At 46.3% G+C, this 15,610-nt stretch overlaps 1 protein-coding gene across 1 annotated transcript in view; it reads right to left on the bottom strand.

The window, feature by feature from the left end:
• Positions 1-15,610, bottom strand: part of Tmem132d (transmembrane protein 132D) — a 626,423-nt gene that overhangs the window by 466,107 nt on the left and 144,706 nt on the right. The window contains exon 2 of the mRNA XM_028766177.1: positions 1,421-2,306. Within this exon, the coding sequence (XP_028622010.1) occupies positions 1,421-2,306 (886 nt within the window). The remainder of the gene's footprint in view (positions 1-1,420; positions 2,307-15,610) is intronic.

Below are 15,610 nucleotides of genomic sequence, written 5' to 3'. Positions count from 1 at the left end.
GAGAGAGAGAGAGAGAGAGAGAGAGAGAGAGAGAGAGAGAGAGAGAGGCATAAAGATAAAAAAAAACTAGATTTAAAAAGCAAGAGGAAAGCAAGTGTGTCTCACAGCAGGGCAAGTCATGTCATGCTGCTGGGACACTGCTGTTCAGCCAACAATGCTTGTGTTAATTAATTATTGCAGCCAAATTCACCTACATTTAAAACGGAGTTAAAGGCTTTAGTTACATCATAGTCGACACGAAGCAAGTTCCTCTAACACAATCCAAAGTGAATTCCAGAGCATTTCTCTAAAGTTCTCTGTGCTTCTTTTAAATTGTCTCCTCTTTGCTCCAACCTTACATAAGGTACCCAAGATCCCACCGTTTATTCTCCCTTTATGCTTCTTTTTTTTTTTTCATTTCTTTTTTAAACAGCACATTCTATTTCTAGGGAGAAACCAAATGACAACGTTAAGCCTGGTACCACTTTATACTTAGAGCCCGCCTGTCTGGAATAGATTCTGAGTTGGCAAAGCCATGTTCCCTTTCCTCCCTGACAACTGTCGCAACTGAGTTTGCAGATTCCCTGAAGCTGCGAGGTGTTTAAAGACCCAGTTGTGAAGTGGCTGATTTGAGGAACCTTCAGTGTCCCGGAGCTTGTTGATAAACTCCACAAAGGCCAAGGCATCCCAACAGTATACTTGACTCCTCCGTGACAGCCTGGGAGTTTCGTTAATATTAAAGAGAATTATCTTATGGTCTTGGAGAGATGGCTCAGTAGTTTAAAGCACTTGCTTCTCCTCCAGTGTACTCTAATCCAGTTCCTAAAACACACACATGTGGCAGCTAACAGTCACCTATTACTCCAGCTCCAGGATGATCGAATGCCCCCTTCTGGCCTCTCCAGGTACTGCATTCATATGCACACAACTGGACATAGATACACACACACACACACACACACACATAATTAAAAATAAATCTTTAAAAAGTATTTTCTGGGATGGTGAGATAGTTCAGTCAGTAAAGCATTCACTATGAAAACATGGGAATCTGAGTTGGAGTCCCAGAATCCACATAAATCAGCAGGACATAGTGCCAAAGATTCATGGTTCAGTGACTCCGATGCTACAGGGTGGAGGAACAAGGATCCTAGGGTCTCACTGGACAGCCAACTGGCCTAACCAGCAAGCTCTAGGAAAGTGAGATACCCTTTCTCAAAATAAAACCAAAGTGGGCATCACCTGAGGAATAACAAGGAAAAAAAAAAAAACACTCCGTCATTAAGTAGCCAGCCAGAAATATAACTAACTCTTAGGTTTCACAGAACACAGCTTGTGAACATCTACAGGCAGTTCCATACTAGGGAGAACTACTAGGCAGTTCCATAGCAGCCTGACTAGATCTCTGGGGCTGCCTTAGACAGAATGAGAACCTGCTCACCTCAGTGTGAAGCGATCCTCAGTGCAGTTTCTGGAGACAGAGATAGGGAAAGTGAGTACATCTCCTTGTCGCACAGTCCTAGGGACATAATGAACGGCCACGTTGCTATCCAACCACAGCTCCTTCAAAGGTGGACTGCTGGGGGTCTCCCGAAGGAAGACGCTCCCAATTCTATGCAAAGGGGGACTGGATTCGTCCACATCATTGTGGCCTGCTGGAGCACCACCACTCTTCCTCGAGTCCTCCTTGGCACAATCGCCTCGCTCATCCCCTGGCTGTACGGCATAATACAGTTCCACGGGACTCCCCTCTGGCTGCTCTGCCGGCTTCCTGCGCCCAGACACCACCGATGGGGGACTGAACCAGCTTGGCAGCATCTCCAGCTGGGCCACGCACAGCCCCAGGGCTCCACCCAATTGGCAGCTGCCTCGAACCTCTCGGGTCTCTCGGAAAGCAAAGACCCGCAGGCAAGGCAAGTTCTCATCCCTGTGGTCATCCCAGTCTCGGCCCACGATGTGGAAGAGCACCTGCACTTTGGGATGGCTCAGATAGACTTTCTCCTGCAGGATGTAGGCCTTCAGCCTCCAGTTGAGGGAGAAAGTGTTGGTGAAGCCAAACGGGTTGGAAGGCAGCATCAAATCCTGGGGCACTACCTGCTCGAGTGAGAAGGGCCCATAGCTGGCGTTGAGCACCGGCAGTCGCCTGGATTTGTAGATCAGGAAGGACTCGACCCGCGACTGCAGGCTGGAGTTACGCATGATGTCCTGGTTGGCCTCCTTCAGGAAGAAGGAGACATCGGCATTGTTGATGTGGTAGGTCACCGGGAGGTAGGTAGGCAGCAGTGAGAACCGCTGAATGCTCTCCAGGATCCCTCGACCTTCCGTCACTGTTGGGAGGAACCGAGGACAGATGTTAGTGATGCTGAGACACTCAAGAGAGCACATCCGTAACCACCCACCGCCTCACTTTTGGACCCAGGATGCAATTCTGAACTATCCAATGTTTCTCCTTTGAATCAAGTCAACGTATGGGAAATAGATATAAAAGACCTGGGGAGACGGCACCGTTGAAAAAGTGCTCGCCCCACAAGCAAGTGGAAAGGAATTCCCATTCCCGCATCCCATATTAAAAAGAAGCCGAGCAAGCTGGAGAGGTGATTCAGCCACTAAAGGCTAGGCTCACAACGAAAAAGAAACTGAGCACCGTTGTGCGCGCCTGTGAGTTCAGGGCTCAGGAGATGGAGACAGGAGGATCCCTGGAGCTCACTGGACAGCCAGGCTAGCTCAATCAGTGAGCATCAGGGTCCAATGAGAGACCTTGTCTCAAAAAATAACATGGAGAAAGATTGAGAAAGACATGTGATATCGACCTCTGGTCTCCACGTGAATGTGCATGCCCATATGTATGCACACACATGCACATGCATGTGTCCACATAGATGACACGAAGACATATATATTCCCTTCAGACTTAAACAGTACTTCCTAGGAGGTAGGAGGCTCACAAAACTCACTAAGTGTTGTAAGAATTTGTAGGATTACAAGACATATCGGCACCTGTCTAAGCTCCTAGGAGCAGAAAACTGTAGCAGGTATGAAAGGCCTATCTGTAGCTGAAGGTAATAGAAAAGACGCTCGGCAGGCTTCCTGCCAACTCTCTCAGCCCCAGCGGTCCCACATTCTAGCAACCAAATGGAACCGCCAAGTTCCCACACTATGCCCAGCACTGACCAGCGGGCTACCTGGTCCCAGCCATGTGTTCTCACCTCAGCAGGCTCTCCAGTGGAGCTGGAGCTACACTTGCGGCCGTGCCAGCCTCACGCAATGACTGTTCTTCCCGGGGTCAGTTGCCACAACACCCATTACCCAGTAAAATCAAAACTCTTAAAGCTTATAGTTATCTAGTCAAATTTATAAATCAATAAATTCTCAATACACAAGATGCCCACACAATAATTTCAAGGTCAATTAATGACCATACAAGATGCACACACAACTTAGACAAGTCATCCCAATTATTCTAACCTTAATATCATAACTACCTGTGGCTAGTTCTGGTTCACCTCTGCCTCCATTTTCACCTCCTTCTCTCTCTCTCCAAGTCCCTCTCTCTCTCTCTCTACAATTCTTAGCTCCACCTCCCTTTTCCCTGTCCAATCACAGGCCTCCTGCTGCACTAATATTTAAAATAGTTTGGACAGGGAAATTCCTGCCACAGAAAACCTTTCCTAGGAGATAATATTATCAGCTGAGCATGGTGGTACACACCTTTAATCCCAGCTCTTGGGAGGCAGAGGCAGGTAGATCTCTGAGTTCGAGGCCACCCTGGTCTACAGAGCTAGTTTCAGGACAGCCAGGGTTACACAGAGAAACCCTGTCTGGAGGTAGGATTTGGGGGCTGTAAACTTATTATTTTGGGTGGAGGTGTCTGCAGTATGTGTCCAGAGTTCCAGGAACAGAACTTTTATGGATTGCTACCCATATGGTGATCTCCTTGTAGTGATGAAGTTGCCTTTGGGTCGCCTGTGTTTCTCTGAATAACCCTACTAAATCTAATGGGTCACCAAGCTTAATTTGGGTGGAAACAACTTTTTCTTTTGGTTGCTGGTGCCCTACCTGGGGTGAATAGGCATTTATTTGTATCTCGCCAGGAAAAGACGCAGCATAATTGTCACTAGTGTTAGACAGAAAAACTTATCATTTGACACCCATAAAGGTGAAACATGTAAATAGTTAAAATTTGCACAAAAATTTGAACAACAACAACAACAACAAATAGAGGTAACAAGATCTTCAAGTGACTTACACCTCAGAGCATAAATATACAGGGGGCTGGAGTTCTGTCCCCTGATACATGCTGGGGTTGTTTAGCTTGGGCTGTTTGTGAGACACCTAACAGCAGAAGGGCTATCTCTGATCCTTTGCCTGCTCATGGGACCCTTTTCCTCCTGCTGGGTTGCCTTATCCAACCTTAATATGAGGGTTTGCACCTTGTCTTATTGCATCTAGGTATGCCACATTCCATTGATATCAGATGGAAGTCAGATAGGGAAATTAGCCTTAGAGACCGAGTTGGTGAGAGTCCTCCAGAGACAGTGAAGGCTCTAACCATGCCATCCATGCCTTGGTCCTTTGAGAAGCCTGGACCTTCAAGTCAAGAATGTGAGGCAGCATCTACATTTAAAGCACTACACTCGTGACCTGTGAAGAGCATTCTGCCACCAGTGAATAACAAACATTTTTCTTTTCTCTTTAGGGAACATATTCTCCCTGTGGGGGGTTTTAAAAAAATCCAACATGTTATTTTTACAGTTTGTCTTAGTTTCTGTAAGAAAACCCCAGACTGAGAAATTATACAACTCACAGAAGCTAGGGAGATAACTGGCTTGAGTAGCTCTGACTGCTCAGGCATGACTGCACCACCGGCCTTGGTATAGACCACAGCGGCAGCCACACGACAATTCCTGGTTATTTGGAAGTGCCACTGACATTCCTCCAACAACCTGTGTCAACTTCAGTGACCCTGTGAAGGCATACCACCCCCAAACACAGTGCCACCTCAAGTCTGGATCTGTATCTATCGGGAGCAACAGGGACAGCCCATAACACAGACTTGCCACACATAGCACATGGGACAATCGGCAAGGCACCAAACCTCTTTGCTTGTGAGAATTAACAGAAGTTGCAGTCCAGGTCTGAGATCACAGAAGCTACGCTACATACAAGCTGACAGATAGGCCAGGTCAATAGACACCATGTTCAAGCCCACTTTGCAGACTGGCATGACAAAAAAAAAATCTCTCTGTTTAGTGTCATCATCAAACTCAGGGCAGGACGAGACTCGTGTTTACGTTAAGACAAACTATCTAGAGCCATTGATCCATGTGATTTAGAACTGGCCCAGATAGTAGTCTCATAGGACACAGTCTCATAATGTGATTTTTTAAAAAATATCAAAATATGTCAACTGGTAAGATGGCTCAAGGGATAAAGTATTTGCCCATGTAAGGGCTGGAGTTCAGAATCTCCTGAGCCTGTATGGAAAAGTCAAGTGGACAGGGTGACCTGTTTGTTAATTCCTGCACTCAGCAAGTAGGGTCAAGAGACCTCTGGGACAATCGAGCTAGGGTAGATAAGTTGGTAGGTTCCACCTTCACCAAGAAACCCTGCCTAGTAAGGTAAACAGCAACTGAAGAAGACACCAATGTTGAGCCTGTGTGTGTCCAACCACATGTGCACACATACATATCAGCATGCATATATGCACAGACACCACACGGGCACACACACGTAAACATACTGTCTTAAAATCAAGATACTCTCAATGGTGTCATTGTGACTCTCAACTACATGGATTTTGAATCACCACAGAAATAGAAATAGACCTCAGGGGGATGGCCATAAAGATGTTTCTAGAAAACTTTATCAGTGGAGGGAAGGCTCGCCCTAACTGTGGGCAGTTCCATCCCATTGGTTTGGAAAGAAGGCAAGCTGCACACCAGTACCTGTCACCCTCTACTTCCTGCCTAGAGATGCCATGTGACCAGCTCCCTCATGCTCCTGCCGCTACGCCTTCCCACCGTGACAGTCTGTACCCTCACACAGTGGGTCCAAATAAGCCTTTCTCCCTTAAGTAGCTTTTGCCTGGTATTTTGTCTGGTATTTGGAAATGTGTAGTCGCTACCATAAGCCTAACAAGATGCCTTAACGGATGAAGCACTGTGTTTTAACCTTCTGGATCTGGGGCCTGAGTTGTGATTTCCCCAGACCTGAGTTTCCCCATCTAAAAGTCAGCACGAAGAGCAAGCCGGCATTTTCTATGTGTTCTCTGAGAGGCGCTTCCTGATTGGCCCCTCCTCTTGGGTGCCCCGCCCCCTCAGACACACCCCGCATCAGTCCAGTTACAATCCCATCTTGCCTCTCGCCACTTCTGCTGTAAAACCTGTCTTCCGGGAGCACTCACAGTGCATCTCTGGGTCACAACTCCACTGTGTTGTGACCTACACACAGAATATCCCCATCTCCCAGCACTCTGTGCCTCTCTGTAAGACTCTACTGAGCAGTAGGGTGCATGCCATCTCATGGGGGTCTCATGTGTTACCACAGCACTTGGGGTCTTTAGAACAGCACCCAAGCAACTATGAGGCACTCCGTAAATGGATCCGCGAATGGTACGCAAACAGGTTATGCGTTTTCTATACAAAAGAGCAGATTATATTTTCCACCAGGATTTTGCAAGATCCCGTCTCCGTAGCATGACTGTAATCAGGATTGCCAATGCTTCTATTTCACTGAGAGCACCGTATAATCCCACTCACAGGGATTTGAGAGGAGAAGAGAGAAGGGGATCCTCCCTGGCCCATGAGACTCCTAAAGGGACACCCTATGGTACGAGGTACCCCTTGATTATTCAAAACACATCTGACACTCCCCAGAGCGACTGCCTTGAGCAGCCTCAAGCCAGCTTACCACGCAGTCCAGAAGCTGCCAAGGTCAGAAGTGCAGAAGAGAGTAAGGCAGGCATCAGCACTGTGCACCCAGGCCTCCTGAACCTCCCTGTTGAACATCTGACCTCACTGCTCAGGGACACAAAACTTAATTGTGCAACTAATTACACCGCGCCAGGTCAACCGCACAGGGTCCTCTAATACCATTCAGGAAAACAGTAAAGCAAGAAAAGGTCACGGCAGGGCACTGGAGGGGAAGTAACTCCAGCTTTGGTCTGAAAACCATCTCGAGCTCTTTCACCCTGGTAGCCGACCCACATGCTTATTGCCTACAAATGCCCCACTGAGACCCGCGGCAACTCCCAGGGAACTTTTTTTTTTTCCATTTCTCCCTCCCTGCTCAAATATCACCTCTTAGGTATATGGTGGCAAGGATCTGTTTGATCTTACTGTTCCCAGACCATTACTGAGGAAGGTCAAGGGAGGAACCTGGATACAGGAACGGAAACAGAGGCCATTGGGCAATATTATTTTCTGGTTTGTTCTCTATAACTTGCTCAGCCTGCTTTTTTATACCATCTTATCCACAGTCGGGTGGCACCTACCACTTCAATCATTACTCACAAAAATGCTTGCCCATGGGACAATGTGATGGAGGCATTCCTCAGCTGAGGCTCCGTTATCCAGCTGTGTCAATTTAATGAAAGCTAACCACCACACTCCCGTTTTTTTTTTTCTTTTGAATGTGTCTGTATGTATGTCTATATGGTGTGTGTCGGTCTGCGTATGTGTTTGCATGTATGGGAGCATGTAGGAGTGTGCATTTATACATGTGTGCAAAGACCTGAGGTTAGCATGGGAGTCTCCTCAATCAATTTCCACCATAGTGATTGAGGTAAGGTCTCTCAGTGGAACCCAGAATTGGCTGGTATGGTTAATCTAGCTATCCAGCTTGTTCTGGGGATCTGCTGGCTCAGCTTTCTGTGGAACAGACTTGCAGGCGGACCTCCAAACCCACCTAACACTTACCTGGGAGCTGGGGTCCCAATGCTCCTCCTCCAGCTTGTGTAGCAGATGCTTTACTAACTGAGCCATCTCTACAGACCTCTCCCTCCTTCCTTTCTTCCATCTTTCTCCCGCCTACCTTTCTTCTCCTTTCTCCTTTCCCATGCTCTCTCCCTTCTTGCCTCCCTCCTTCCCCATGCCTTTTAATCTACAAAATGGCGCCCATCTTGTTTGATAGCGCACAGAATGGCTGCTGGACACCCTCTGTACTCCAGTCTCCAGAGAGGTTATCTTCCATCACCTAAGAATTCCATTTTATTTCACATACAAATGAGCCAAACGCCAAATAAGGAGCTGAGTGTAGGAGAAGCAAAAGAGTGGCCCATTAGGAAAAATAATTGGCTTCCATTTGAGCATCATGGCTATGATTTCTTATCTGATAAAATGGAACAGGACCCGCTCGCCAGAGGACTCACAGACATTTTATACTAATCTTCACACTTTTGAGAGGACACTGTTTCCTTAAGCAATACATTCAAGAAACAAGGAAGATGGCCAACAGAACACAGAACTCTATTCTATTTGACTCTTTCCCTGGTCCAAAAAGAATGATGTAGGGAAAATGACTGTAGGTAAAAGACCAGCAAGGGTCAACGAGGAGGTACAACCCAGGTTGTGCACAGTGCAAATCCCCAAGAAGCCACCAGGAGTCACACATCCCATGTAGAGAACAGCACAGTCCAGGTCTCTTGACTCATGCAGGCACCTAGTTCTGGTTTGGTTCCTAGTAAGTACAAATACCCCATGGGACATGCTGAGAAAACAAATATAATACAGAAATCTTTCTTTTTCTGTCTCCTAAGATGAAGTGTAATACAGGGAACCTAGTAATTTTGGCTCTAAGTAGTTCTTCTTGTGTTGGCCAACAGTCAACCTGGCAGAACTATCTAGCCTTTGTCAGAGGAAAGGCCTGAACCACCCAGAGGCTCTACTGGTAACTCAATCACCTCTGTATTATAGAAGAAACTGGGGTGACTTCAGATCTGGGAGCTTACAGAATCCATCCCTCTGGGATACGAGGGGAGAAGGTAACTCACTTGGGGATCCAATGAGCTTGCAACTACAAAGTCAGAGACTAAAGGTCATCTCCTCAGGAAGCCCAACCACCAGGGCTTTTTTTCCTGAGGTTTGTCCTTGTCAAAGGCAGTGACCTAGGACAGACATTGTCCCAGGTCACAATCCATCACTGACGGAAGTAAAGGTAGGAGACAACGCAGAAACCATGGAGGAGTACTGCTAGCTTGTTCACCTTGTCCACTATCTCATGCTCAGATTCAGACTGCCTTTTACACCTACTGGGCTCTAAGCAACTCGACCCTCAATAAGCCACTGTGGGGTTTCAGCAGCTGCTCTATTCCCATGACCTTTGCATTTGAAATAGTGTTCCGCCCAAAGAGCACAAAACCAGAGAACACCCAACCACATGAGCACATACACACAAGCACATACAAAACACACACACACACCACACATAAACACATACAGCACACATGCCATAGCACAAACACTGTATAATGCATAGCACAAACTACATGCCACACACACATATACACACCACACTGTATGCAGACACACAGAAACTACGCACTACACCTACAAATACACACAAACTGCACACATTACATGTATACACACTACATACACCATGCTACATACACAAATGCATGCAAACTACATACCACATTATATGCACACATACATTTATACATACTATGAATACAATACATTCACACATGCATGCACACACACATACACAAGGCATCATGTTACAATGCATGCAGAATAAACATATGCCCCCCCCACCAAAGGGCTGTGGGTTGGACACTCCTGGATGTAGCTTACATAAGTAAAAGGCTGGTTGTTCCTGGGCTTTAGGCTAAGACTGGAGGATGGAACTTCTTGATACTCTACCAGCTGCCTGAATCACTATAGACTGCTGTGCCAATACAGAGGTGGAGAACACTTTTGGGGCAATGTTAGTATCCCTAAACTGAGAAAACACCAGCCCAGTAAGTCACAGACTCTTTGGAATCCCCAGAGCACAAGGTGTGAAAAGACTCAGCACCTTCCCCATGTCACCTTGGCTCTGATCAGGAGCCTCACAGTTATTGCACACAGTCACCTGACCCACTCGGTCCGTGGTTTAGATATTATTGAAGGAAGTTGATCTTTACTTCTCAGACATGAACATAGTTCTAATGACTGAAGAAGCCAGTGCTTTACTTAAGCCTCTCAGCGTATGCCATGAGGAAGGCAACTCATGCAGGAGAGATCACCTGCCCATGTGCATTGCAGCGCACAGAGCATCCCAGCATCACCAGTAACTTGCTAAGACACCTGTGTCTGGAGACTGAAGTCCCGTATAGCAAGACGAAGTACATTTCTGTCTTAATTCACCCACTGGGCTTTGTTACAAGTATCAGTGTCACACTGTGCTGTGAATTGAGGACCTCAAGGGAGTCAAGTCTGTTTAGCCTCGGGAGGCTGCGGCTCTCAGGGAAGTGGGGACTGAAGAGCAGGTTAGGAAATGAATGCTTGCTTGCAGGATGCCACCATGCAGCAGGAAACACCATGAAGAGCCCAGAACTGGTTGAAATGAGAAGGAAGCAGCCAAGCTTTTGGAGAATCTCCCATCTCAACCTCCTACCCCACCACAGATTCACTGAGATTTCAAATGTGTGCTACTGTCTCCAATTTTCACGGTTTCAGAGGATCTGAGTGCATGCCCTCACGCTTACCCAGTGTGAGGCAAGTTCCTTACCTACCTCACCATCTCCCCAGCCCTTTACTGTGTTTTGAAAACCTACTATTCTATACCGTCACCGGCTCTTCCAATAACCAAGTGTCCCCTTCCAGGTGCAGATTCTAAGTAAGCCCAGGGAACCTTTAATAGAACCCAGCACCATACAGAGCATCCAGCCTTCACGTGAAACCTGAGGAAATAGATTCTATGTATCCTCATTGCTACCTCTCGCCACCCCATCTGGGGAACAGAACTTGGGTTTCGCAGCAAGAGCTCCACTCTAATGCAGTGGGTGACCGTACGCATACAAGGGACACTCAAGGGACAATAGTTCAAATCGTCATGTGGAGCTGGGGTCATAGCTCAAAAGTAGGTAACATGCCTAGCATGCAAGAGACCCTTGGGCAGCAAAAACAGAAATGAAATGAAACAAAGCACTCATGTCAAGTGTAAACCAACTGACCGCATAGGTCAAGGACTTGCTAGAAGAGTTTGGGTACCTTGTCCACAAGAGGCTAGACACTAATCAATGTAAGTACACAACACCATCCTTTTGACCTATAGATCATTTCTGAATCACAGGGAAGGAAACTACCAAGAGTCAGATGCAACGGTCTCCAAGCAGTGCTCAAAGGATCCACAGAGAGTCGCCTGTTTCAGGGAAAGGATGATTCAACGACACACACAAAATAGCTTGCGTGTCCCCTTCTGCTTGCCTGATTATGTCATCTCAGACCCTGCCCTCAAAAAATAAAATGTTTTGAGAATGTTCTGTGCGGTGCCAGGTGCAGCCAGCCAAAGATCCGATGAGAAGTTGACACAACCAACCACACAGAGCCTCCAGACCACTGCAGGAAGTGAATTTGGAGTTTCGTCCCATGGACATGAAAACTTTCTGACTGAGGCTCCCAGAGAAGAACAATCCCTAGCTGTTTTAAAGGTCCCACAAGACTGACCAGAACATCACTGATAGAGAAAAGGAGTCAAATGATTTTGAGCTAGGTTAGCACTCCCAATGTCATTTATTGCCAACCTGTGTGTGACATAGCTTCCTTATTACCACCAGGTCAGTCCTTTGGCAATCTACAAGTACACCCTTACCTTCTCCCAACCCCAGAGCTAAGAACGCCCTCAGATATGATGGGCGTTTATAGCAGAGATTTCCCCACCTACGCTAGGTTTCCCAGATGAACTTGAAAAAGATTTGGATTCACTACTTCCTTTACGCCATTACCTTAAAGGCTTCATGAAACTGTTGCCTCTGAGATGTAGAATTGGGGGGAACCTTATCTTAGTCTGAATTTTGTATGCTTTTCTTTCTGCTTTTCAGGACAGTGGCTGTCTGTATAGCTCCTAGCTGTCCTGGAACTTGCTTTGTAGATCAGGCTGGCCTTAAGCTCACCAAGATCCACCTGCCTCTGCCTCCAAATAGCTGGGATTAAAGGAGTACACCACCATATTGTATGTGATAAAACACTCACCAAAATCAACTAGGGGATGAGTGTTGGCTATAAGGGTTGGTTTCTAGCTCCAATACGTCATGGAGGGAAGTCAGGGCAGGAACCTGGACACTGCTTACAGGCTTGTTCCCCATGGCTTTCTCAGCCTGCTTTCTTATATAATTCAGGACTACCTATTTAGGACACCACCCATAGTGGGCTTGTTCCTCCCACATCAACTAGCAACCAAAATATAGTACCCACACAGTTATGCACAGGCCAATCTGGTGGAGGTGATTCTTCGATTAAGATTCCCTCTTCCAAGCTGACTCTACCTTATATTGCCATAAAGAGCTAACAAGCACAGATCTGAATCTGTACTCCAGGCTATGGTCACTCATAATTGATTCCAGAATAAACTTTCTCTATTCCCCTTGAAATGAGAACTCTGGGTTTGCTTGGTTGGTTGGTTTCTGTTTTGTTTTGTTTTGTTTTGTTTTGTTTTGTTTTGTTTTGTTTGTAGAGGCTACACCTTTTGCCTAGCTCCCTCTCGAGAGAAGTAAATGGGAAAATAGAGGATGCTGGAGAAAAATACTCAGAGGCTGTCACAGGTTAGTGGCCCCAAGCCCACAGGTAAGCACCCTGCTGCAGAGTTACCAGCAAGGCCAGGGGACCCAGACTGGGCAAAAGACACCATACAAAAGTTAAGCCTGTTGGTTTCAGAGCCATCAGGGAAGTGGCCTCCCACCCAGCACTCCCCTGAAACCTCTCACCATACAGGAAAAAAAAAATAATGTCATTAAGTGGCTGTATATTAAAACTATCAGACTGTCACATCTCATCAGTATTTAAATTGTTTATATTAATGTTTAATTTGTTCAGGGATTGAGCAGCTTAAAAAAAAATAAACACGAACAACTAACTCTCTTCTCTGTTTGCTGAGGGCAAAGTCATTTTGAGCGATACAACCATATTTCCTAAAAGAATAAAGAATATAGAGAGTGGAAGAGGAAAAGGGGGAGGTGCCGGGATGCAGGAGGAGGGTAGTCATGTGCTTGATAAGATGTTTCTTATCAGGAACAAGACAAAGAACCCTTTTCCAAAGACCAGGTAAGGTTTCCAGCTTTTTCCAATGTGTTACTATCTTTCGAGATGATGTATCTCTGCGTAGCCCCAGACTGGCCTGCACTCTTTATTCCTCTGCCTCAGTCTCTTGAATACTGGGACTGTAGGTGTGCACCGTATCTCTTGGCCCCAGCTTTTCCAGTTCTAAAGCGAAGGGAAATGTGTTAGGCTTTGAAACGTGACAGACATTACTAGAAAAGTAGCCTCGTTTGCAGACACACGAAACCGTTCCATCATACAGGGAGATGATTCCTCTCCACCCTAGACTTTCACCTATACAGTTCAACATCCCTCCTCCATAGAAAGTCCTGCCTGTCTGGCCTGTCCTTTGCAAAGGTCCTAATGCCTATCTGGTATGACCCATGTCTGTCCGCTCTGTGTCTGCATATGAACTGTATTCTGTTATCTTATAACAATTATCTTTAGCAGCAAAGAAGAAAGATACTGGAGTTTCTGTGGATACAGACCCGTGAGGATGTCAGGTTATAGGTGTTTCTGTGTTTCTTGTGGTTGCATCTGCACCCTGGCTATGTCTGTCTCTTACCTCCAACTCCACTTAGGGGCATGCATATGATGGGAGAGGAGTCAAAAAAGAGGGGCTGGGTCATAGAGACAGAGGAGAAAAGACAGAGAACAAGAGGAGAGGAGGCAGGGCTTGGGGAGGACAGGATGAGCATCATGTCATTTAACAAGGTATGAGGCCAGACTCCAAATAAACACCAGAGCTTCTCTGAAGGAGACTACACCCCGAGAATGACAGTCGTCACCAGTCACATCTCACATTTTGACCTGGGCTGCAATGGTGTGTTCTGTCAATTTGATCTAGCCTAGAATCACCTGAAAGAGAGTCTGAGCGAGGGATCATTTTGATCAAGTCGGCCTGTGGTCTGGCGTCTTCAGTGTATTTATTGATGTAGGAGGACTCAGCCAAAAGTAGATAGTACCATTCTCTAGATCAGCAGTACTTATTCAGTTGATCAGCAGATCAACCTGTGGACCCTCAACCTCTAGAACCCTTTGAGGGATGAACGATCTTTTCATGGGGGTCATACATCAGATGTCCTGCATATCAGACCCTTACATCGTGACTCATAATAGTAGCAAACTTACAATTATGAATTAGCAACAAAATATTTTTATGTGTGGGGGCATCACAGAAGGTCGCAGAAGTAGGAAGATTGAGAACCAGTGCTCTAGAATGTACAGGTAGACACCTGCACAGATCTATACATCACTCTGGCTTCCAAGTTCCTGCCATTTTGACTCCCTCACAGTGAAGGGCTGTGACCAGGATCCCGAGGCAAACAAATGCTTTCTTTCTCTCTTAAGGTGCCCTTGTCAGAGTATTTTATCACAGTGACACTTTTGTGCCAGTAAACTAGCACATACATTGTCCTGTGGCTTCCTTGTCCCATATATGGGAGTTTAGCAAGCAGACCCAGACAGATACAGCTTGCCAGATGATGCTAAGAGCTGCCTCTCCATCCCTGTTGCTTTAGATGTAAACTCTGAAGCATCGGGCACACTTTTGAAATGATAAAACTCAGCCAGACTGAAAGCAACAACGGCTATGGAAACAGCCTGTGCCCTGCAGGGCAGGGACATCTGAGGGCACATGGGATTAGTCTACATGGAGACCCTCAGTTTTGGTGCACACAGGGCCTGTGATGGTTTGAATGAGATGTCGTCCATAGGCTCATATATTTGAATAGTTGGTCTCCATTTAATGGCACTATTGGAGGAGATTAAGGAGGTTCTTGTAGGAGGAAATACATCATTAGAGGCAGGCTTTGAGAGTTTAAAGACTGGAACCATTGCCACCCAGTTCACTCCCTCTGCCTAACGCTTACATAGAAGGATGTGAGCCCCCTGCTTCCTGTTCAGTCTAACATGCCCACTCCTTGCTGCAAAGTGTCCCCACTATCACAGACTCTTATCTCTCTGGAATCATAAGCCCAAATAAACTCCATAAATTGTCTCAGTCGTGGTGTTTTATTATAGCCACAGAAAAGTAACTAATACAGGGCCCCAACACCGAAGCAAGTGTGGATATTTTTCTTTCTAGATATCTGGACAGTAGCAATTAGTCTGGGGATACCAGCTACATTCAAACAGATGTCTCTACAAACCATCCCTGAACAGGGATGCATACTTAACTCAGGAATGCAAAACACCAGAGGGAATCCTAAGTACAACTGGCTGATTGCCCAAGAGTAGCGTGCCACGGGGAATGAAGCCCTGCCCCCCACATACATCCATGACTTAGTTTCTTAATCTATAAATCTATTACCTCTTGTGACCACAGAGTTCCTGGAATGTGATTAGGGACTGAATACAGGAGGATTTATCTGGATTACATGGACGAGGGGTTC

Source organism: Grammomys surdaster, unplaced genomic scaffold, assembly GCF_004785775.1.
Source record: "Grammomys surdaster isolate TR1022 unplaced genomic scaffold, NIH_TR_1.0 166, whole genome shotgun sequence".
In the NCBI taxonomy this organism is placed as follows: domain Eukaryota; kingdom Metazoa; phylum Chordata; class Mammalia; order Rodentia; family Muridae; genus Grammomys; species Grammomys surdaster.
This window is presented reverse-complemented; position numbering and strand designations above follow the sequence as displayed.